Source organism: Muscardinus avellanarius, assembly GCF_963383645.1.
Source record: "Muscardinus avellanarius genome assembly, chromosome: 4".
Lineage (NCBI taxonomy): Eukaryota > Metazoa > Chordata > Mammalia > Rodentia > Gliridae > Muscardinus > Muscardinus avellanarius.
Window position 1 is genome coordinate 131,140,868 of NC_137789.1, and position 24,657 is coordinate 131,165,524.

General features: G+C 52.1%; 1 protein-coding gene across 6 annotated transcripts; it reads right to left on the reverse strand.

Moving 5' to 3' along the window:
• Nucleotides 1-1,528: 1,528 nt before the first annotated feature.
• On the reverse strand, nucleotides 1,529-24,657 carry HPS1 (HPS1 biogenesis of lysosomal organelles complex 3 subunit 1; the record flags this gene model as incomplete). 6 transcript variants are annotated; one of them, XM_080695199.1, is made up of 18 exons in its annotated part: nucleotides 1,529-1,691; nucleotides 2,156-2,238; nucleotides 5,307-5,420; nucleotides 7,645-7,794; nucleotides 8,756-8,816; nucleotides 8,896-9,030; nucleotides 9,369-9,430; nucleotides 10,319-10,498; nucleotides 10,575-10,742; nucleotides 11,915-11,964; nucleotides 13,068-13,137; nucleotides 13,263-13,364; nucleotides 13,991-14,093; nucleotides 14,581-14,741; nucleotides 17,313-17,421; nucleotides 18,403-18,545; nucleotides 18,757-18,891; nucleotides 24,541-24,657. In XM_080695199.1, the coding sequence occupies 18 exons, from the start codon at nucleotides 24,655-24,657 to the stop codon at nucleotides 1,529-1,531; spliced, it is 2,106 nt and encodes a 701-aa protein (XP_080551325.1). The 6 variants fall into 6 exon arrangements, with proteins under 6 accessions (XP_080551325.1, XP_080551324.1, XP_080551323.1 ...); XM_080695198.1 differs by having other exon boundaries at nucleotides 11,909-11,964; XM_080695197.1 differs by having other exon boundaries at nucleotides 11,909-11,960; nucleotides 13,034-13,137; nucleotides 13,263-13,384; nucleotides 13,969-14,093.

Here is a 24,657-nt window from a genome sequence, read left to right on the forward strand (position 1 = left end):
TTTGGCCCAAACTTTATCCTTGGGAAAAAAAAGTTTGATGCCTGAGTCTCTCACAGCCGCTGCCCATCAGTTTTAGTTATAATGTTTATATATAAAATTCCAATTATACATATTGATCCAAATAATCCTAAAATAATTTTTTGAAGAAGGGAATGCTAAACATACTTCATGGAGGATCTATGCCTTTGCGGGTCCCCTGATCGAGCTTTCTCAAGATCTGCATGAGATGCTGTAGCAGAAAATATTATTATTATTTTTAAAAAGTATTTATTGTAAATGGTAATAGACTTCAAGGATCAGTTCTTTTTCCTTTGTGCCCTTCTATCAATCATTCTATCTAACAGAACAATTTTCCACACCAGATATTTTTCTTTTCAGTTTCCACCCGTAACATCACCATATAAGGAGGACCACAGACACGGCCATCTCCAGGGCACTGCTCCTCACCACCGCCTTCTAAGGACCTGAGCTCTCAGCACCTCTGCTCTCCCTAGAGCTGCTCCCCAAACTAGTTTTTTTTGCATGTGTTTCTGCCCAAGATCCAGACACGGCAGGCCGCTCTGCGTGGGTTCCAGAGCATCCGCTCCTTTCTGGGGCAGGTACTGCTTTATCCACCCAGCTCTACTCTTGGCCTGGTGGGAACAGCCACTCAGCATCCCAGTGATCTGACAGGTTCACCCTGTGCCCACCTGGGGTGGGAACATCTTGGTTAGAAGAGCGGGGCCGTACCCCTGGGAAATGCAGCTCACCGGACTGCCTGGGGAGCTTCTACAAACACCGGAGCCTGGCCTTCACACCCACCTTGTGGATCTGAATCTCTGGACCAGTGTCTGGAGATTAGAGCCGGAGCCCGAGGTAGAAACAGGCCAGGGAAGGAGGGGCCAGGACCTAGCAGGGGCTTCCCAGGGCTACCGAGAGTGCCCAGAAGCACGGGCACACTGGGCCCGGAGAATAACAACAACCAGCATTTATTAAACACCTACCATGTCTTTGGTAATTTTCCTGGCCACCCTGAGAGGTAGGTGTTATCACTTTAAATGTGGGGAAACAGAGACAGTATTTAAGCCCAGAGCTGCAGAGGGGGCTGTAGTGCTGGAACTCAAACCGGCCAGTGGAGCCCCTTTCATGGGGACTAGGAAGTAGCTTCCTCTACTCAGAACAGCGTGCGTGTGTGTGTGTGTGTGTGTGTGTGTGTGTGTGTGTGTGTGTGTGTCTTCAGGGGGCCCAAGCACTAGGGACTCCCTTCGTCTCTCCTGGGGACAGAGAGGAGCCCTGCCATCTCTGGCCTTCCTTCCCTCAGCTGCTGTTTGGAGGAAGCCCGTGGTCTCTCTCTCCCTCCAGAGAGGATCTGGGGGCTTGCTTGTCACCCCTTGAGGAGGGTGGTCCAGGGCTGGATGGAGAAGCCCCAGGCTGTGCTGGGGCCTCTGCATGTCCTCAGGAGGCTGTAGGGACAGGTTCTCTGCATGGGGTGGGGAGCACCCGCAGCAGGGTGGCTGTAGAAGAGGCACAGGGGCATCATGCGCCTGGCCTAGGGCAGGGGGACACGGGAAGCTTCCCCCAGGCGCCGGGCCAGCTGGTTGGCCTGCTGCACCAGCAGGTCGGTGGGGATGACTGACAGGTGCAGGGCCAGCAGCTCGTAGCACCTGACAGGCTCAGATGGGTGGCTCTTGCTGTAGTAGCGCAGGAGCTTCCTGGGGGAAACAGAGGACAGGACTCAGGAGTGAGGCCACGGGATCTCCCAGACCGGGGCCTTTCTGAGCCACCAGGGCACCTGGATCCCACCCTCAATCCTCCCACTAGAGCCTAGGCCCTGGGCTGGCGACCATCTCCTGCGCCTCACTGAGCTAAGCTTCCAGGCTTGGCCTCAGGCCACAGTCCCACCCTCGGGGTGCTCAATCCTCAGCCGGGGTGTCCTAGCTAAGAGGTGCCAGCAGGGAAGCTCTGGGCCTGCAGGTCTCCCGGGGATGCTGAGACCCTGCCAACAGGATGGGTGGGACTCAGGCTGCTCTCCGGACACTTCCTCCAGCGGGACACCTGGCCAGCCCACAGGGCCCCCTGCCCAGGACTCAGCTTCCGGGATGAGGTGGGCACTCCTGGAGCTGCCCCATGGGGGCACTGACACCCTGGGGCTCCCGTGCCCTGAGCAGTTAGTTACCTGTAGTAGTCGCCTCCCAGCACGCCGATGGGGACAGAGTCGTCAGAGAGGACGGGCACCTCGATCATCTGCAGTTTGTAGCCCTGGGGGGGAGGGTCCTGAGGTCAGGGAGGCTGTGGGGTGGGGGTGGGACGAGGGGCACAGGAGACACGTGGCCAAGGGAGGCCTGTGTGCCTGGTGCTTCAGGAATGTGTGCACCTGTTTCTACTGTTTGCTCATCTGTGAGGTGGGAGCGAAGACAATCCCAGTGAGCTTTGTAGGGACTGTCCCTGGAGTGCCCAGTGTGGTGGTCAGCTCTCAGGCGCTCTCACTACTGTCCACAGGTGACCCTGGGTCAGTGAAGGACTTGGGCAGGCGGGGTGTGTGGGTGGGGGGCAGCCAGGCAAAGCGGTCCCAAAGGGCCAAGTGTCAGCAGGGTGTGGTGATGCACGCCTGTGATACCAGTACTTGGGAGGCTGAGACAGAAGGATTATACGTTTGAGGTCAGCCGTAGCAACTTAGCAAGACCCTCAGCAATTTAGCAAGATTCTGATTCAAAATAAAAAATAAGCCGGGCGTGGTGGCGCACGCTTGTCATCCCCGCGCTCGGGAGGCGGAGACAGGAGGATCGCGCAGGTTCGAGGCCAGCCGCGCTGGCGTAAGAGACCCTGTTTCAAAAATATAAAATAGGTCTGGGAGCGTAGCCCGGAGGTAGAAGGGCTTCCAGGAACCCCAGTACCACCAAAAATAAATAAATAAATAAATTAATTAAAAAAAAATAAAAAGGGCTGGGCCGGGCATGGTAGCACACGCTTGTAATCCCCATGCTTGGGAGGAGGAGACAGGAGGAGACAGGAGGATCGTGCAGGTTCAAAGCCAGCCACCCTGGCTTAAGAGACCCTGTTTCCAAATAAAAAAGTACAAAATATAGGTCTGGGAGTGTAGCCTGGAGGTAGAAGGATTTCCAGGAACCCCAGTACCACCAAAAACAAACAAAAAATAAATTAAAAGGGCTGGGAGTATAGCTCAGAGGTAGAATGTTCCTGGCTTTAATGCCCAGTAACAAAAAAGAAAAAAAGGGGTGGGGGGAGTCAAGCCTCTGATTTGAAGGAAATGGGAATTCCCAGGGTCAAATAAGGTGGGATGGAACTAAGATCTGTCGGACACATGGGCAGTGTGCCAGGTGGCACCACAGCACCTCCTAAGTGCCCCACCTGAAGCTCACAGCCACTGGCCCTGCTGTGAGATGGCGGGCAATGTTAAGGGACCCCTCCAGGCTAAGTGCCTCCAGCCTTCAAACCCGCAGCCCACCACACAGCTCTGCTGCATCCCACTGCCTCATGGGGCCAACCCAGCACACGATTCCCTCTCCCCCAGAGGCTCAGGTACAGGTGAAGGAACTCTAGCACTTCTGAGGCACAGAGCAAAGATGAAGCCTGCAGGTAAGAGTGCTGAGCTGGAGTTCTGGTGCCATCACTCAGGAGCTCTGTGGCGGCCACGGGGTAGCGAGACCCCTCAGACGAGGAGGCAAGGTCCCAGGGGCAGAGGCAGGGAGGGGACAGAGCGCCTGGACCAGAGACAAGGAGCTGAGGGGTGGAGGGAGGCCACTGGAACTGGAGTCATGACAAGTGCACAGGTGACAGGTGAGGAGAAAGCATTAGGAGGAACAGAAAGAGGGAGAGAGGGAGGGCGGGAGAGAGAGAAAGGAGGGGGAGGGAGGGAGAGCGGGAGGGAGAGAGGGAGGGAGGGAGAGCGGGAGGGAGGGAGAGAGAGAAAGGAGGAGGAGGGAGAGAGAGGGAGGGAGGGAGAGCAGGAGGGAGGGAAAGAGGGAGGAAGAGAGGGAGGGAGGGAGGGAGAGAGAGAGAGGGAGAGAGGGAGAGAGGGAGAGAAAGGAGGGAGAGGGAGAGGAAGAGGGAGAGAGGGAGAGAGGGAGGGAGAGAGAGAAAGGAGGGGGAGGGAGGGAGAGAGGGAGGGAGGGAGAGCGGGAGGGAGAGAGGGAGGGAGGGAGAGAGAGAAAGGGAGAGAGGGAGAGAGGGAGAGAAAGGAGGGAGAGGGAGAGGAAGAGGGAGAGAGGGAGAGAGGGAGGGAGAGAGAGAAAGGAGGGGGAGAGAGGGAGAGAGGAAGGGAGGGAGAGAGGGAGGGAGGGAAAGAGGAGGAAGAGGGAGAGAGGGAGAGAAGGAGGGAGAGAGAGAAAGGAGGGGGAGGAAGGGAGAGAGGAAGGGAGGGAGAAAGGGAGGGAGGGAAAGAGGGAGGAAGAGGGAGAGAGGGAGAGAAGGAGGGAGAGAGAGAAAGGAGGGGGAGGAAGGGAGAGAGGAAGGGAGGGAGAGAGGGAGGGAGGGAAAGAGGAGGAAGAGAGGGAGGCAGGGAAAGAGAGAAAGGGAGAGAGGGAGAGAGGGAGGGAGGGAGAGAAAGGAGGGAGAGGGAGAGGAAGAGGGAGAGAGGGAGAGAGGGAGGGAGAGAGAGAAAGGAGGGGGAGGGAGGGAGAGAGGGAGGGAGGGAAAGAGGGAGGAAGAGAGGGAGGGAGGGAGAGAGAGAAAGAGAGAGGGAGGGAGAGAGGGAGGGAGAGAGGGAAGAAGAGAAAGGAGGGAGAGAAAGGAGGGAGAGGGAGAGAAGAGGGGGAGAGGTAGAGGGAGGGAGGGAGGGGAGAGGGAGGGAGAGAAGGAGGGAGAGAAGAAGAGGGAGGGAGGGAGGGAGAGAGGGCGGAAGAGGGAGGGAGAGGGAGGGGAGGGAGGGAGGGGAGAGGGAGGGGGAGGGAAGGGGAGGGAGGGGCCACAGAGCCGACTGCCTGCCCTGGGCGCACGGTGGAACAGTGAGGCACACAGGACAGGAGGGGAACAAGGCCTGGGGCAGCTTCCTTGAACCCTGTCCGCACAGTGGGAGTGGCAGCGCACCCCACTTTATAGAAAGGAGAGGATGCTGAGGGGCCCTCTCGGAGCGGCGTCTGTCCCTTCTCCTAACCAGGACGCGGCCTGAATCTGCCCGTGGGTGGAGGGACCACAAAGCAAAGTAATGCCAGGTGATGGCAGAACACGGTCTGGGGCCTGCTGCTCACCTGCCGTTCCACCAGGGACAAGAAGAGGTGAGAGAGAGACAGACGGAGCACAGTTCAGAGGAAAGGAGTCCAATGGCTACAGCAGTGGACAGCGCTCAGGAGCACGGCTGGCACACCCACCATGTCGTTCTCGAACCACAGGAAGTAGGAGCAGTAGAAGTCCCCCTCGTGGAACAGCAGCGTGGTGCAGCCCTTCTGCAGGTATCTCCGTGCCAGCCGGACCAGGGCCCAGACCTGGGGGGAGAGTGCTCAGCCCTGCGGTGGTGACCATTAGGGGAAGGAGGGGGAAGCAGGAGCGCTGTCTGGGCAGCTCCCTAAGGCCGGGCTCTCTCTAGAGCCAGGGCAGGGCTGTGCCCAGAGCAGGAGCTCAGTACTGGATGGATGGAGGGGCCGCCCCTGCAGCTGTAGTGGAAATAAAATACTTTATATAACTGCACTATGCACATAAGTCATAAATTAGACATTGATCCTTCAGGCCAGAAAATAGCCCAGGACGTTGTGAACAGACATGGACATAGTAGGAGATCAAGACATGGCCACCTGGAGGCCCCCCTCTGTGAAAGCCCCCCCCCCCTCCCGCTTGCGGGCGTGGGAGAGGACAGCGCAATAGCAGGAGCTGGGGAAGTATGTGTGAACACACAGCACACCTTAGCCAGGTGCAGCGTCTGCCCCAGGGCTCAAGCCCAGCAAGGATGTGTGGATGGAAACAGCAGACCCTGTGCACCACCTCCGCCCCGCTATCGCCCCCGCCCTGCCTTCCCCAGGGAAGTTCTCTAGCCTCACGCAGGGCCTGCCACCCAGGCCGCCCGAGACCACGCGGCTGGGAAGAGGCTCAGTTGGAGCCCTTGCTAAAAGCCTTAGAGGCAGGGATGTAGGATTCACTCTTTGTCTGATCACGATATACTATTTAATTAAATCTGCAAACAGAAACATGGGTTGGCTATACTTTCCAGGAAAGCAACTTGACAACACACATCAATAACCTTAAAAACATTCCTCCCCTCTGACTTAGTGATTCCATTTCTGGGAATCCATATTGAGGAAACAATTGGAGATGCGGACCCAGATGTATGCACGAAAGGTGTGTACTGCAGAATTATTTATAACAGCAAGAGCCTGGAGACAACTGAAAAGTTCAAACATCGGGGGAAATGGTTATGTGAATTATGTTACATTCACATGATGGACTATTAGAGAGTTGCTAAAAACTGTGGATATGAAGAATTAATGGCACAAGGAATTGCATCTGAAATAATGCAGAGAATGTGGTGAACACAACTGCGCAGGCAGAGTGAGCTCAGGGGCGGCAGTGTGCCGAGGGAAGAGGACCCGCAGCACCGGGAGCCCTGGCCGCTCCGTGGAGGGTGCAGGCGCTGGCCCGCTGGCCCGACTACATCTCTGTTGGGTGCCACAGGCTCTGCTAAAGATTTCACACGCACCATCTTGGGTAAGCTTTACAAATATTCCCTGGATGTAAACAGCGTTATCTCTCTTAACAGACAGGAATCTGGCCACTGGGCTAAGTTGTGCCCAAGGCCGCATGGCTAGAAGCAGAGCTTGGATTTTAACACAGGCCTTCTGCAGCCCCCTTATTTTAACCTTTTGATACACTTTATGTGAACAACAACAACAAAAGATTTTTAGAAAGTGGCACATAAAAATAGGAGTTTGTCATGAAAGTGTCTGTTAAATTAGGGGATAAGCTGGGCGTGGTGGTGCACACTTGTAATTCCAGCATTTGGGAGGCTGAGACAGGAGGATTGCGGTTCGCAGTCTCGGCTACTTAGTGAGGCCCTCCACAACTTAGTGTGACCCTGATCCAAAATAAAGAATAAAAAATAGAGCAGGGGGTGTAGCTCAGAGGTCGAATGCCCCTGGGTTCCATCTCCAGACCCCTCCCCCAAATTAGGGGAATAAAACTCCCAAAGAACGGCTTCCTAGTAGAAACCACCTAGCTTTAAATTCTGATGGGGTTAGGGTGTAGCTCAGTGGTGGAGTGCTTGCCTAGCAGGCGTGAGGCCCTGGCCTTCATTCCCAGCGCACGCGCGCGCGCGCACACACACACACACACACACACACACACACACTCAGATGCCCATGTGGATTTCCTTTATAGTCTTTTCTATTTCAGCTTAACCCGACAAACACTTGTTGAGCGTTTACTCATGTGGGCCATCTCCTCCTGACCTGGATGCAGAGAGCACCCTCCTCGAGCCAGGTGCATCCCAATGCACCAGGAGGTGCTGCTCAGCTCGCTGAGACCCACGTGGCCCCAGGTGCAGAGCTGTCCTGAAGGAGCTCGCAGCAGGCAGAACTAGGTGTGCAGACACTAGCAGATGAGTACAGTATGGGTGAAGGACTGGGTGACCAGAGGGCAGTAGGTCACTCTTTCTGAGTGGGGGTCACGCCTTCGTACCCCACGCGGCGCGCAGGGAGCACCGAGCCTGAGGAGTGGTACCTTGGCTTTGACGAAGGTGGCCAGGGGCCCCTTGCCCAGTTCCGATGAGGTCTTTTCAGTGCTGCTGAGGGATGGAGCCACCATCTGCCCGGACGTGCGGTCCACGTAGATGAAGTGCACCAGGCCGGGGAAGTCCTCCAGGTAGGTGAGCATGAGTTAAGGTGTTTAAGAGCCAGGGGCCCTGGAGGGCGTCTCCCTGTCCCGCCGCTAGACTACCAGCTCTTCTGGGCAGTGGTGTCCAGGGCGCCAGGCCCCCTCCCCAAGGCTTCCATTTGAGCCAAGCCCCTGGGTCCCTGCTGCCCTCAAGACCTCTTTATCTCCCCCGCCCGACACCTGCACATTTAACAGTAGCACTTCTGGACCTCACAGGAGCATGGCCTGTTCACAGCCGGTCACTTCTGGGGGTGAATTTAAATTATACGAGCCTCTAAACTGTCCTGTGAGCAGAGCTCTGAGCTAACAAAGGCACCTGGCCGGCAGCCCACCTCACAGTGATCTCGCTCATCTCGCCCGCCCACCTGCGTGCTGGGAAGGCTCCCGGTGAAGAAGGGACCAGGCTCCCAGGAAGGGCAGTCGCTGCTGGGTAAGAGGCCCCAGGCACCCCCCTCACACACCTTCTGAAGACCAGAGCCCCAGCAGACTTAGGTTTTAATATGGGAAAAGGTGCTTGAAGTTGCCTTACTCCCAGTATTCAATAAGACTAGTGTTCCATAAGGGTCAAATCTTGGAAATACTTCTTTCAACAGCAACGCACACTCACAGTAGGCTTCTCAGATCTTTTACATGCAACTGAGCACTGTGAAAATCTTGGGAAGGTGGCACGGGCCTCTTGGACCAGCCAGACCACAGGACCCTCCACACCAGCCCCTGGTTCCTATTACCATTTTGCTGGCTGTATCCACCAACATAAAGGACCTGTGGGAGAGTGGGCATTTTTGAAATTCCAGCCTTGGAGTGTTCTACAGCCAGGGCATCCAGGCACTGTTCCTATTGCTTTCCTTCAGAGAAAGGAGCCGAGGTGGTGGGATCGCTATCCTCCCTCCCCAGAGCCCGTGTCCCGGGGCCAGGAGGGCTTCCAGGCTGGCTGGGTCCAGGCATCAGGATATGACACCATGGTGATGTTCCTCCTGCTCTTCACCAGCAGAAAGTCCTTCCAGTCCATGAGCCGCTCGCTGCAGTGGGAAGCAGGGGAGTGAGAGCTGATGGGAGGTGGCCCTGCTCCTGCCACGGAGGGCCCGAGCTGGCACTCACCGCATGAGCCTCTGGGCTTGGTCCTGCAGGTGCTGGGGCAGGTGCGGGCCTCCCCTGCTGGGCGCTGTGCTCAGGAAGCTCAGGCGGTAGATGGCGCAGAGCTGCCGCTTTAGCTTCCCACACACCTGGAGCAGCCTGGGCACCAGGAGGCGAGAGCGTCACAGCAGGGAAGACGGAGAGGGCCCGTCCCTGCGGCTCACTGCGCCAGGAGGCGGCTCCGCTTGCCCCACGGGGTGCTCTGCCATGCAGTGTCTTGCCAACCCCATCTTTTGGCTGATTAACGTGGGGAAGTACTGGCTCTGGGTGGCCCCCAGCAGAGCTGCAGCTGCAGCGAGCCGGGCCTCGGGGTGCCTGGGGCTGGGTCCTCGTGCCCGCTGGCTCTCCACCTCCAGCTCTGCTTCCTGCAGCCTGCCTCTCTGGGGACCATCTCCCCAGGCCGGTGCCCCCCACCTGTCCTCAGGGCCATCACTTACTCCCAGGCTGATCCCAGCTCACTTCTGGAGAAGGCCTTGGTCTTAAACTCCAGCCAGGTGCTCTGTAAGGAGGAAGCATAGCAGGTCAGTTTTCAGATCCTGTTGCCGCACGAGATCCGGGAGACCCCTCCCCAGATCAGGCTCTGGGAGGGTGCCAGCTCCAGGAGACCCCGCCTTGTGTGTCCCGCGGGCTCTGCAGCCTGGGCAGCATTCTGTGGGCTGCAGCCTAACAGGGCCTGGTCACCCCGCAAGGCTCCATTTAAAACAGCAGCTTCCACGGGCCAAGCGCAGGCCGCATAGATACCGTCAGTGACAAGGGGCACGCGCAGGGCTGGGGCTTGGGGACAGCGGTCTCTGCAGGTGGCCTGAGGGTGGCACTGGGTGGCCTCGCAGTCGCAGCTGTGGGTGGCTCTCCCTAAAGCCTGAGCACCTGGCATGGTGACAGTCATGCCCGTCATCTTGCCCCCCCCCCAGGAGCCACCTGGGGCTCCCGCTGCTCTCCCTCTGCTCCCATTCCTCTGCTCCTGTAGCATCGGTGTGCATCAGCCCAGTGACCCCTATGGACTGTGCTGGGGCGGTGGGTGGGCACTACAGCTAACACTGCCCCCAGCTCTTGGTTTCAGCACCCTATGCGGGCTCTGTGCTCTAGGGCTGTGGCGCTCTGTCGGGCAGATCACTGGCTTGCACTCAAACTCCCCTCCCAACCCTGGCAGCAGCTTATGGGCCAACTGCCCCAGCTGCCTCTTCATCCTAGAATGGGACCAGATTCATGCTCTGCCACACTTGTAAAAAGGCAGTGGATATGTAAGTGAGGGCGTTTCTGTTCTCATTCACCATGAAGAGGAGGCAGGGAAGCCGGCACACAAACCCTCCTTCCCTGGGTTGAGCTGGTCCTGCTGCCAGCCCTGCCCTCTCCTCTCAGGCTGGTGCCCGTGGGCTCTGGGTCCCACCTGGATCTCCTGTCCCCCTCGGTTCTTGACGAACTTGTCCATCCTCTGGCGCAGGTCTCCCAGGAGGGGCTGGGACCGCAGGGCACTGCTGGCCTCCTGGCCCTCCTTCAGCTTCTTCTCCAGCAGGGACAGGCCATCTAGCAGCTGGTACAGGACCAGGGCCAGCGGGGTGCTGGGGCTCTGTGGGGGACGGGCGCTGCAGTGGGACGCTGCTCAGCCCCCGGCGCCGCCAGGGCAGGGCGAGGGACTCCCGTACCTTGGTCAGGAGCACCAAGTTGATGCCCGGCCACAGGGGCAGGCAGTACATGGTGTGGGGCACCAAAGGGCAGTAGTTTTCTTTCACATTGGCATCCAGGAAGATCCTTCTGGGGCCAGAAGGCACTGGGGAGCGAGGAGCCAGTGTTTGCAGACTGTCTTCAGCTATCTGTGGAGGAAGAAGGGGCAGCGATGTGTGTGATGTGGGCTTCCTCCCCGAGCAGTAGCTACCCACGATCCTGTGTACTGAGAGGAATAAGAAAACACTCAGCTTTGAAATACCCCAGTCCTGAAATCCCTGCACTCTGTCGGAACTGCCCCGGCGGCTCCAGGTCTCTGCTGTCTGTCTCAGCTGCTTCTGGGCCTTTCTGCTCAGAGTTGGCACTGGATGCCGGGCAGGGCAGTGGGCAGGGGTGCGGGGGGTGCTCAGGAATAGAACAAGCAGGCAGGAGGACACACACCAGGGGGATGGGGACGGCTCCCTCCCCCACCCTCAATGACAGGGAGGCATTTAAAGTTCAGTGCACCTGTCATTTCAATCATCCACGGACACCTTGACAGCCCTCCAAATTGGGGAAACTGAGGCATAAAATAACTAAACAAGCAAGACTTTAGCCTTTGGGGGGGCTGAGTAAGAAAGCATTTAGTGGGAAAAATTAGAGAATGAAGGAAATCATTAGAGATGCCACAAACATTTCTCTATAAGGATGTCACTCTAGATATATATAACAGCAAGAAACTGGAAACAATATACTGCATGTTCCGGGGATTTGCTAAATAAATAGTAACATACGCATGGGCAGACTCTCCAACAATCCTTAAGAACCGTGCTGTTGAAGAGTGCTTGGTACATGGAAAAATGCTTAAGTAAAAAAGTACAATGAAGTACATGCAACCAAATGTATAAGAGAAAATAACATCTATATAGTGTGTGTACATATACATGCAGTACGAGTGTGTAAAATCACTGCAAGTAAAAGACTAGAAGGAAACACCCCAAAATGTTCATCTCGCTTTGAGAATGAGAGGGAGAGTGCCTTTTATTCTCTTCTCCATACTTGACTTTTGTATTTCTCATTTTTCTATAATAAATGTTTACATTCTTATTGTTTTTAAATATCAAAACATAAGTTAGACTTTCACTCCCCAGAACATGGGAAAGGTGGGGATTTGCCAAGAGGCGAGGGGTCACCTGCAAACCCTGCTCTCCTCTCAGCCCTGCCTTGCTGTCCTCTGCCCTGACCAGGGCGGGTGAGGAGCTGTCAGCAATGGCAGATGGGGCAGATGGTGGTGCTGCCGCTGGCGGAGTCACCGGAGGGGAAGCCAACCCAGGACGCTCACCTGAGAGTCATCAGTGGGGGAGGTGCCGCCTTCCAGCCAGATGGTGCTACCTGGAGGCCACAGGTAAGTCAACAGCATGAATACCATGGGAATGAAGGCCCCATGGCGTGTGAGGAGGGGCCGGAGCCAGGGGCCTCCAGTTCCATCCACAGCTGCCTGCTGCCGGATGGAGGCTGCCAGAGGAGGAGGGTGCTGCAGCCCCAGTAAAGCCACCTTTCCAAGCTGGCCAGTGCCAGGAGACCTCTGCAGTACCAGGGCCAAAGCAGCTGGGGTCTGGGGGAGAAGCTTTTTGTGTGTGTGGTATTGGGGATGGAACCCAGGGGCATTCTAACTCTTAGCTACATCTTCAGCCCTATTTTTATTCTTATTTTGAAGCGGGGTCTCTCTGAGTTGCAAAGGGCCTTACTAAGTAGGAGCTGAGGCTGCCTTTGAACCATGATCCTCCTGTCTCAGCCTCCTAAATGCTGGCATTACGAGTGTGCGCCACCATGCCTGGCTCGCCCAGCAAACTCTTTTAAAACATAGTTCTTTAAAAAGGCCCTCCTTCTGCAACCCTGGCTTTCTTTCTTCTATCAGATAATCTGAACTACAGGGTCCTTCCTTTTACCCTCAAAACTTTAGAGGTAAATCTCATGCTCATTTGTGCTGACAATGACAGTCTAGATTTTGGTTTCTCTACTTTCTTAAGCAATATGTTAATAACATTTTGAATATTAATAGTTTATTTTTACTGTTTTCCTGCAGCCAGGGAAAGAACCACTGCTCCCACCTGGCTGTTAGAAAAACACTTTGGAAAAATAGGTAGAGTAATAAACTGCAGAGACAGCGTGTTTTATATCTTAAAATGTAAGTATTTGACTTGATGTCAAATACTTAATTTTACTCAATGACTTAATTATTAGTTACCCAAAAAAGATGAAGCTGATACACATTTAGATCAGTTTTTAAGTGAAACCAGCATGTCATAAAAAGCTTTTGGCCACTTGAGAGGTCTTAGGGGCCTGTGCATTCAAGCTGAGACTGGCAGGGATGGCAGAGCACAGCACTGTCTAGAGCTCATTCCTACGCAGGCTGTGGGGATACACGGCACCCGATGATACCCAGGCCATCCGATGGCACCCGCCTTCATGCTGCAGCAGGGCCTGGGCCTCACCTGAGCTCTGCTCGCCAGGGGACGGAGCTGGTGTGAAGTACTCTTCAGGGAGGGAGGAGCTGTCTGTGTCCTGAGAGGGGAGAGGGTGGCTCAGGGGAGACTCCCAGCTGGCTCAGCCTGCCCTGCTCTCTTGCAAGAGGAAGGAAAGGCCTGGTCCCACACAAGGCAGGGCAGTCCTCTCCTTCACGCACATACCGTCTCTGCAGAACTCCCCCTGGCTGGGCCCGTGGTGTGGGGGCTGCAGGCCTGCCGCACGGGGATGTTCTGGCTGCTCCTGGGCCTCCGTGGTGGGGAAGGCTGCGAGGGGGCAGGGGCCACTAGTTAGCACATGCCTGACTCGGTTCCTCCACCCCCTCCTCTGCTTCTCAGCACTTCACAGAGAAGCCATCCCTCCCGGGCCCTCCACCGAGCTCTATTGCACAGGTCCTTGGACTTGCCAGGGATACTTTGAGTCTGGTGATCTGTTCTTTCTCCAGAACCACTGAAACCAGAACACACTGGTAGCCAAACCAGCAGCATCCTAACGACAAGGACAACATCCATGGGGGGCCGACACTGGCGGTCACCATGCCCAGGCACCATCGGCTCTGTGTGACGCGTCTGCTTTATCCCTCCTGACATCCCTGCGAGGGTGATGCCACTGGCATCCCCTTTCAGATGAGGGACAGGGTGGGGGCGGGGAGCACTTGCCCAGCTCATACAGCCCATTGGTAAGGATGGCTCTCAAACTCCATGAACCTGCACTTCACCCACCAGGCCATGTGCATTCCAGAACTCCCCTTCCATCCAAAAGGAGCAGGGTCATGCCCAATCACGCCCACATGTGACAGGGAACACGGTCTCTGGGGACCTGGCCACCACCCTCAGGCAGGCTTTCTGAGCTGTCTCCCTCCCTGGTCACCACCCTCCTGCTTCCCCGAGACCTGGGCATCTTCATCCTCTGTTGTGGCCTCACTGGGATGGAGGTCCTGAACTAGAAGGATGAGGGCAAGGAGGTCGGCTGGGCGCAGGGAGCTTGCACCATGGCTGCAGGGAAGGGAACAGGCGGCCAGTCAGCACGTGCCCACCCCCAGGGGCAGGGGGCGGACAGCCTGGGGCCTAGCCCGTCCTCCAGGAGCATCGCAGACGATTCAGTCTTTCCCGGAGACAGGCAAGGTATGAATATAATTAATTCTTAAATTTTTAGAAAGAAATCTTGTTTGTGCAAAAATAAAACTGCCTGTGATGATAATTAATTCTTTAATTTTTAAAATAAATCTTGGTTGTACAAAAATAAAATTGCCAGTGAGAAAGCCCTAGGGACTAGTAACAGTTTAAAGGGAGAGCCTCCTAACTGCAGGCTTCCACCATCAGTGCTCTGGAGGAAGGGCCTCAGGGAAGGGCAGGCTGAGGGCTGCAGAAGAGGGTCTGGGAAGGCTTCAAAGAGATGGTCTCAAGGCTGTCTAGGCCCGAGACCTTGCTTCCCAGCAGGAGGGAACAAGAAGGCCAGGCAGGCCAGGGGCCTCGGGCTCACCTGGAGTAGAACGCCAGCAGCTTGGAGTGCACGAGCAGGAAGGCGTGCAGCGCCTCCTCGCCGCCGCGCTGGGGGCTGGCGTTGACAGCCTGGATGACCTGCCGCTCCATGACCTCTATGCACAGCTCGCAGAGCTGGGGGTGAATCAGCCGCTCCACGGCCTGGTGGGGGCGCGGAGGAAGCTGCGTCACCGACCACCCTCCCCTGTGCCAGCCTGGGCTGATGGTCACATCCGCCTGTCCACACCGAGTCATCCCTGGGGCCAGATACTTGGGAGTAGAGAGACTCAGCCGGGCACAGCCGGCCTGCCTGGGACTCTCACACTCTAGTGGTGAGGCTGACAATGTACAAGAAAACAGACAAAATAAGTGCCACCTGAAATATGTGTCGAGCAGGAAATACCAATACCTAGGAAATTAGCAGAGGCCCACCTGGCTACAGTGTTCAAAGCAGCATCCCTGAGGAGGGGACTTCTAAACTAGGAACAGGAAAGCCTGCCAGAGACAGGAAGGGAGAGGAGAGGGCAGCTAAGGCAAGAGCAGCTGCAAAGGCCCTGAGGCGCAGGGAGTTTAGAGCAATTCTGTCCCCCAAATAGAATGCAAGTCCTATGTATCATTTAGAAATTCTTGCAAAAAGGAAACAGATGAAATTAATTTTAAAATGTATTTTTTTTTACCCAATGCATCTAAAATATTACCAATGTATAATAGAAAAGCATTGTTAATTGGATGTTTTACATTCCTTTTTTGTGCTAAGTCATCAGAGTTTGGTGTATGTTACATGCAAGGCATAACTCAATTTAGACTAGCTACATTTCAAGTATTCAAAAGCCACATGTAGCTAATGACTAACATATTGTACAGAGCTAAAGATAAAGTCTTTCTGAAACTGAAAGGAGTCACATGTGACAGTGCATAGAGAGCTTCAGAGAGGAGCGACAAGAGGCTGAAGTGAGATAGGCAGGGAAGCTGAGCCAGGCCTGGCGGGCTCATGCAAGAGCCTAAATCCTAACCTAACTCCACGAGGTCACCTCCCGTGAGAAGCCTGTCCTGACTCCTGAGAAAGAGCTGACTACCGGGTCCTTTATACCGCTACAGCCTTTAATGGGAAGCCTAATATGACACATACGAGGCTTCACTGTATTAATATCCACGTACAAACGGTTTCCTCTCAAGGGCAAGGACCGCCTTAGTGTACAGTGGGTGCTGTATACTATTGGAGGAATGGAGAAGTGGCAGTGTGAGAATTAATTCCTTCAGATCCAGCCTCCCGTTCACTAATTCTCTCTTTAGCTACATTTCATCTGCTTAACTCAGCTCTTGAGTTTTTTATTTCTAAAATATCTACATGGGGTTTTCTCAGATTTGTCTAGTTACTTTTGAGTCTCTTGTTATATGTTCATTTTTGTGATTCTACTGTTTTGTTTTTTTTCCAGTACCGGGGATGGAACTCAGGGTGTTATGCTAAGTTAGACGCCGCCCAGCCCTTTTTATTTCATTTTTTAAAAATTTATTACAGAATCTTGCTAAGTTCCATGGTTGGCCTTGAACTTGCAATCCTTCTGAGCAGCTGGGATTAGAGATGTGTACCACCACACCTGGAGTGAGTCTACCTTTTATGCCTTTTAAGATTTCAGTTATTTGCCGGGCGTGGTGGTGCACGCTTGTAATCCCCGCGCTTGGGAGGCAGAGACAGGAGGATCGCGCAGGTTCAAAGCCAGCCTCGCTTTGTTTTATTTGTTTTATTTATTTATTTGTTTTATTTATTTATTTATTTGTTTTATTTGTTTCCAAATAAAAAAATATAAAATAGGTCTGGGAGTGTAGCCTGGAAGTAGACGGGCTTCCAGGAACCCCAGTACCACCAAAAAAAAAAAAAAAAAAAAAAATTTCAGTTATTTTATATTCTGTACCTAATGACTAACATATCAAGGTCCTTGGGATCTAAATCTGTTGGTAACTGATTCCCTGATTTCTCCTGGCTCCTGCAAGATGTGGTGGCTTATTTTCTTTTGTACCTGCTTCTCTTTAACCGAAAGCGGAACCTGTGATGATCTTACTCTGTCCTCCAAAGCAGCAGCCTTCAGAGTGTGGTTTCTGGGTCAGTTCACTCAGCGCCACCTGGAGATCACGTGAGGACTGCCAGTTCCAGAGCCCTTCCGAGGCCACCGCGTGAGAAACGGGCCCAGCTACACATGCTCAGCCAGCCCTCTGGATGATGCAGACGCACGCTGGAGCGGGAGCTGCTGCTCTGGGAGCACGTATGACTGCCTCCTTGGGGAGCGACTGCCCAGAGCCACCCTGGCCCCTCTGCCTGGCCAAGCGGGGCCAGCGCGCCCAGGACAGCTGCTTTGTGTGCTGTTGGGAGAGCTGGCCTTTGGGACACCGGCCTTTGCTGCTGCTTTAGTTCACTGCTTTCCACTGTTCAGCTCACTTTAGGTTTTTTTTTTTTTCCGGGGAGAAGTCAAATGGGTCGTTTTCAGAGATTTCAGTAATACATAGTAAGCCTCAAACCTGCACTGAAAAGTCTGTCTTTCCCTGACATAGCTGTGTACCATGATGATGGAAAGCCCATCACAGCACCCAGTCCACCTGTCAGGGAAGAACAACGCTGGACAAATATGTAAAATTCAGGGTCGGCCTTGGCCCTCACTCATTAGGGTGAAAATATGTCTTAGAGCTGGAGGCCCCAACCCACAGCCCAGGCCTGTGGCCTCTATGCCCCCCAGTCACCTCCACGACGAAGCTCTGCTCATGCTCCCGCAGGCGGCCGTAGGTCCACAGCAGGCTCTGGAAGTGCTTCCACACCTGGACACGCTGCTCCAGGTCGGGGGGCCGCAGCCTGGGGAGGAGCCAGAGCCTGTGAGAAGGTAGGTCACCTCAAGCCCAACCAGAGGACCCCTGTCCTGGTCAGCGTCAGAGCCAGCGAGCTCTGGTGACCACGTAGGTGGGCCAGCCGCACAGCACGGGGGCTGTGTGCCCAGAGGCAGGCTCGGCTAGGCGAGGGGACTCACAGCAGGGATGGGCGGAGCCCTGAGGACCCCGCTCCTCCTTCCCTTCATAGACACATAGGAGGCAGCTGCGGGAAGCCAGGAAGGTGCTTGCATTTCCTGTGCCCCTCATGTCCCCCACAGGGTCCTGAAAACACACACCTCCAGCCCATTATCTGAAACTGAGTGCAGCTCTGTGGATGCTGACCAGCCCTGCACCCCTGGGAAATGGTACATCCTGCCTGCACCGCTGACACAGACCGCAACCACCTGGGCTAAAATGACTTGAGACCGTGATGCCGTGTGCACCTCGGCCTGCCTATCTGCTCATGTCCTCTTGAAACTCAGGGCTCAGGGCGTCCCGGTGTGATCTCACCTGCACCAGGCTCTTCTAGGCCTACATTTCAGCCACCCCCTTTCTGCGTTCCTCCCCTTCAGACAGTATCACAGGATTGTGTGCGTGGGCACATGTTTTTCTGGAAGGAGAGTCTAAAGCTCCTTTGGGAGGCCAGAGAGGACTAGCTCAGACCAGGCTGGTAATGATGGAGCCTGGACTGGGGATACTGAGCTCAGATTTCTAGACGGGATGCTGCCATCAACCAACTGGATGGCTCCCAGCAAGCTCCTCAAGTTCTCTGTCCTCAGCTTCCCCATATGTAAAATGAGAGGGTCTCAGCCCAAGATGGTCTCTCAGTGTCTTTCAAGAGCTACTTCTCGGACCCGGGGCCGCAGTTAGGGCCAGGCAGGGAAGCGCAGATGCACAGGCTGGGCACGTTTGCTGGCCCTGTGAGGGTGCTCAGCCTAGGACACGGGGCCCAGCCTCGGGGACTCACTCCTTTCGGATGAGCTGGCTGTCCATGGTCACCAGCCCGAAGTGCACCTCAAACAGGTACTTGAGCACGCACAGTTTCCGCCGAAGGTCGCTCTCGCTCTCAGTGTGGTCTCCATTGATGGCGATGAACAGGCATTCTCCAAACTGTTGGCGCAGTGGGTTGCGTCAGCCAGCACTGGGGGCTCCTTCCCTCCACGCCAACTCAAGAGACGACTGAGGGAGGCCTGGGTCTCAGGGGCTTTCGATTCCATGCAGTTCCTACCTGCCAAAGGAGTCCACAGCCCCAGACAAGGGAAGGCACACGGGCTCCCCATGGAGTGGGGAGAAGAGGAATAAGGGCCGCAGCCACACTCACCAGGTGAAGGACATAGAGGTGGCCATTTTCCGTAGAGAAGCAGGTGTACGTGTCTGAGAGCTTCTCCAGCAAGGTCGTGGAGGAGATGATGACTGGGGCCAGGAGGGTGCTAAGCTGGTCTTCCAGGGCGGGGAGCTGCAAGGGGGAGGGCAGTGCTGCTCAGAGTGTGCCAGGCTCTGGGGATGAAGGGCTGGCCAAGACCCAGGCCTTGTCACTGTGGCTCCACAGCACCCCGCCTGCCTGGGAGGGGATGAAAAGTTGTTCCCGCCACCTTGGGTGGTGGCTGGGAAGGTGGGGTCAGCCTCATAACTGCTGATGAGACTCTGAATCTGGAAGGAAACATTGAAGAATTTGGCCACATTTCCACAGTGGAATGTTTGGGGCATTTAATTGGGAATGTGCCAATTCTAAGAATGTCTAATACACATACCGAAGTCTATGCCATCTGTTGTTAGCATGGACTTCTTTGGGGAATTTATCCTAAGGAAACATACGTGCACAAAGATGTTCACTACAGCATAATTTACAGCTGCAAACAACTGAAAACACCTGTAAATGTCCAGGACGAGGGCAATGGTTAGAAAAACAGCACAACAAAATAATGGAGAGTCTACATGGTTATGCAAAGACATTAGTGTTTTAATGACATGGAAGATTCCTCTCCCATTATGTTACATTTTTTTAAGGATATGAATGCTCTGTATTTAAAATGCATAGAAGAAACAAAGTATCAAAAATATTAAGCCAATGCTGCCAAAGTTACTACTTTTAGGTAGAAGGATTGAGTGATCCCCCCCCCATATTTTATGTTTCTGTGTTTTCCCTGTTTTCCATAACAAGTATGTATTTGCCTTGACAAGCTTTTCCTTCATCAGTTCTTGCTGCCCTCCACAAAAAGAAACAGAACAACAAATGAAAACAAAAAGGAACTGGGTAAATTATTTGGGGGCCTAAATAGCCATGGAGGGAGCCAGGGGACCGGCTGCAGATCCAATTCTCAATCCAGGAGGGAAAAAGGGCCTTCGCCAGGCCGACTTCAGACACTCAACTGACACCTGGCGAAGGGCGCGGTGTCATGGGAACGGGTGCTAACCGCCAGAGGCTGCAGAAGCCCTGGCCTCGGACAAAGAACCAGGCACCGGCCAGCGTGACGTGCGGCACTGTGTATGTTTTCTTGCAACATACTCCAGAGTCAGAGGCTCACGTGTGTCCAGCCCGGCAGCCAGCCAGGCAGCTGTCACGGGGCTGCGCTGCATCATCTGGCCCCGACCGCCTGGGTCCCCCGCCGCCCTCCTTCCCACACCCTGCCCAGTGTCTTTGGTCCACCTATCCCGGTGTGAGCTTGCCATTGGGTTCACTGCACACCATCCCTCTACAGACACTAAGCCCCAGCAGAGCAGGGACACCACTGCTTTACCCCGAGGCTGGCACCTACTAGGTTCTCAGGTAATATTTGTTGAATGGAAATCTTTCAACAGAGACAAGAACAAATGCTGGCTGAATTATTCACATTCTGTGATTTTTTTTTAAACAGACACAAATTATATTACTAGAAAAGATACTTAAAAATATGATTGTGTACAGCAACTCATCTTAAAAGTAGTAGCTTTTTCTTTTTTTTGAGGTGGGTACTGGGGATTGAACCCATCTACCCTCAAGCTACATCCCCAGCTCAATTTTATTTCTTATTTCGGAACAGAGTCTCACTAGGTTGCTGACAGCCTCACTAACTTTCCAAGGATGGCTCTGAACCTGTGATCCTCCCATCTCAGCCTCCCAAGTAGCATTAAAAATTGTAATTCAGCATTTGGGAGGCTGAGACAGAAAGATCATGATTCTTGCGATTCGCAGACAGCCTCAGCTACTTAGTGAGGCCCTTTACAACTCAGTAAGACCTGTTTCAAAATAAAGAATAAAAAATAGGGCTGGGGTGTAGCTTGGAGGTAGAATGCCCCTGGGTTCCATCCCCAGTACTGAAAAAAAAAAAAAAGAAAAAGAAAAAGTAAACCACTCCAGGCAAAAGTAGTAGCTTTTCCTACAGGTATAGGGAGAATCGTCTTTTTGGGGGGACGAGAATTTCTAGTGTATGTAAGGGGGCATTCTCATATACTACTTAGTGGAATTATAAAGTGCTATGATGTCTTTGAATAGCTTTCTGACTCATTTCTATTTTTAGGAATAATCATAATATTAAATAATTAGGGAATAAAATTCAAGCACAAATGTCCCCTACAGCAATAGTGATTATCAACTAGAAGCAATATATATGTTCAGCATTAGGGAAATGGTTAAATAAATGACGACACATTTATTCATATAGGGTATAATGACACCATTAAGAATTATGCTTTTGAGATCATTTAGCAAAATGGATGGATGACTTTGATACAATGGCAAATGAAAAAAAAACAAGAAATAAAACTGTGACTGTGGTATAATTTCCACTATATAAAAGATAAAGACTCAAAGCAAGTATATTAAAAAGCTAATAGTGCTGGGCAGTGGAATTATGGGTCATTTAAAAACTATTTCTCTGCATTTCTAAATTTCCTACAATTAACTCATGTTATTTATATGATCAGACCAAAAAATGAGTGTGGCATACATTAAAAATAAAACTTTAAAGACTTTTTTCCTTTCAGTCATTTAGGAACTAAAAAATCAGGAATTTGTTCCTGTGCTGGGCTCTTAATAAAGAAGAAGGGAAGACTGTCAGTTTGCTTCTTAAATGTATCTAGTTGAAACAGTAGTTATAGATGGGAAATACAAATTCTTAACTTAAAAATTAGATGTATTAATGGATAGAAAGTAAAAAAAAAAAAACCCTAAGAGATCTGATTTTTAGCTTAAATAAAATCACCTGAATGTCCATGACCGCTGATGCTTTTTTTTTTTTTTTTTTTTTTAGTGACTTGGTACCAAGCATATCAGCACTGCTGATGGTGAGTTAACATGCTGAAGTGGAGTGGGTTCCTGGAGATTAGGCCTGTTAGGGCCAGAGGGCACGGAGAGGCCGCTAGGCCAGGCCGGGCCGAGGCAGGAAGGCCAGAAGCCGACCACTACATTCCAATACAATTCATCTAGAAAAAATCCAAAAAAAGTTCCTTCTTTAAAATTCAGAGTGGAAATTATATAAGTGAAAAGAAAAACTATTTGTGAGGAATACAAAAGTAATATTAACTGGATTTCCTATGCAAAAAATAAAAAAGTAAAAAACTTTAATCCATAGCGCATAGCATATTCAAGAGTTCCAAGTGGATTATTAGGTCCAATATAAAACCTCAAAATATACTTCTTCCAGGGGAAAATATAGGGAAAATTCTTAGGTTAGGCAATGATTTCTTTCCTTCTCTCTGTTAAGTTGGGTCCTGCACTCATGTGACTTTGTGTCACATGACCTCTGCAGGGCAAGGGAGGGGCTGAAACCCCGCGAGAATTGGGCGTTCCCGCGAGTAAACCCCCCATCTCGTGAGATGCATGCCTTTAAAAGGAGAGCCCGCGTCCTCTAGCTTCGGACAGGCGCGCGGGCCCCACGGTGCCTCGCCCTGATCCCCAGGAGAGCCGTGCCATTAAAACTTTACATGCCATGTGTACCGGACCCCTCTCGTGTTTTTCACACTCCGCCGTACTCACTTATTTTTATTTTACTCGCATTTAATTTTTTATTTTACTTATCACTCTCTTTCTCTCTTTCTTTCTTTCTTTTTTTTTTTTGTGGTACTGGGGTTCCTGGAAGCCCTTCTACCTCTGGGCTAAACTCCCAGATCTATAATTTTTTTAAAATATGGAAACAGGGTCTTTTAAGCCAGCGCAACTGGCTTCAAACCTGTCTCCGCCTCCCAAGCGCGAGGATTACAAGCGTGAGCCACCACGCCTGGCTAGGCAATGTTTACATTTTTATTTGGAAACAGGGTCTCCTAAGCCAGCGTGTGTGGCTGGCTTCGAACCTGCACGATCCTTCTGTCTCTGCCTCCCAAGTGCAGGGATTACCAGCGTGCGCCACCACGCCTGGCCTGGGCAATGATATGTTAAGGCACAAAAAATATAATCTATAAAAGCAAGAATGAAAACTTAGTGTCATTAAAATAGTGAAATTTCTGCTCTTAGATAGCTTAAGAAAATGCAAAGATAAGCCACAGATGAAAAGAAAACACCTGCAAAACATACAATAAAATACTTGTATCGAAAACTTTAAAAACTAATTAAGAATAATACAATAAACCAATGAATCTAATAAAAAATGAGCAAAAGATATGACAAATAAGCTTATGAAGAGATTCTCAAGCCAAGAGTCGTGGTGCACGCTTGTAATCCCAGCATTTGTGAGGCTGAGATGGGAGGATCCAGGTTCATGGACAGCCTCAGCTACTACTTAGTGAGGCCCTCTGCAACCCAGTGAGACCGTATCAAAATAAAGATTATGAAAAGAAAATAGAGCTGGGGATGTAGCTTGGAGGTAGAATGCATCTGGGTTCCATCCCCAGTACTGCAAAAAAAAAAAAAAAAAAAAAAAAGCTCAAAATTGCTCATCACTGAAGAATAAAGAATAAAATATGACGAGATTCTGGTAGACCTATATTAAACTGGCTAAAATGAAAAAGACTGGCCATAGCTACGTGTTAGTGAGGATATGGAGGAACTGGAACTCACTGGCTAAAATGAAAAAGACTGGCCGTAGCTACGTGTTAGTGAGGATATGGAGGAACTGGAACTCACATACGGCTAGTAGACTGTAAAATGATGCAATCACTTAGAAAAGGTCAGTCATTTCTTGGTCAAGCATGACGGGAGATAGTAAATCCTTATAATCATAACAAAGGCTTGCACTGAAGGTGATGGGTGGGCCCACACATGCATCAGGTCAGGGGCAGATAGACTATCGAGTAAACAGGATGGGAGATAATACATCCTTATAAAAACTGTTCTATGTTCACAACTCCAGTGTCTTACTTTCAAGACACTCCACTGCGTCCCTCTCTCTGATGCAGTGCTTTATAGTTCTGTCCCTTCTTTCTACCTTTGTAATAATAAAATTGCTTAAGCTTGCCAAAAAAAGAAAGAAAGAAGAGGTTGGTCGTTTCTTAAAAAAGTTAAACATACACAGAATGATCCAGCCATTCTATCCTAAGCATTTACCCACTACAAAATGAAAGCATATGTCCATGTAGTCTTGTATATGAATGTTCATCGCTCTTGCTACAATAGACTGTTACTCAGCAATGAAAAGGAATGAATGGGTGCTACGACATGGATGAATCGACAAGAATTATGCTGAATGAAAGAGACCAGACCAAAACACAGAAATAACACAAAGCAAAAACCAAACACACACTGTAAGATTCCTTTCTATCAAGTACAAACTAATCAAGCTGGAAAGCAGGTCAGTGGTTGCTAGAGGGTAGGGTAGTAAGGCCGAGATTATAATTTTTTTTTAATGATTATAATGGAATCACAGGTATATATACATCAAAGGATATCCACGTGTATACTTTAATATGTATGGATAATGGTATGTCAATTATACCATATTACTGTTGTAGACAAATTACGCATTAAGAATATGCTAAACTTCTTAGGTAAAGAAATTGATAACAAATTTCTCTGTTCTTTGGTTAAAAATCTACCTCCTCCTGCCCTCACTGGCTGACCTCTGAGGATGCACGTTGGGGAGTGAGGGTCGGGGGACTCGTACATGCCCTGCTAATTCCTCAGGCTGGCCCAGGAGGGGTAAGCATGCTGCTCCCTCCCGCCCGGCCCTCCTGGGATAGCCTATGCCCCACTCACCTCTCCTCCCTCTTTCTCTGACTGCCCAAACTTCAGCCGGAGACTCTCTTCAAATTCCTCATCTGTCCAGTAGAAGAGGACCTCTGCACCCTCGGTGGCCACCAAAACACACTTCAT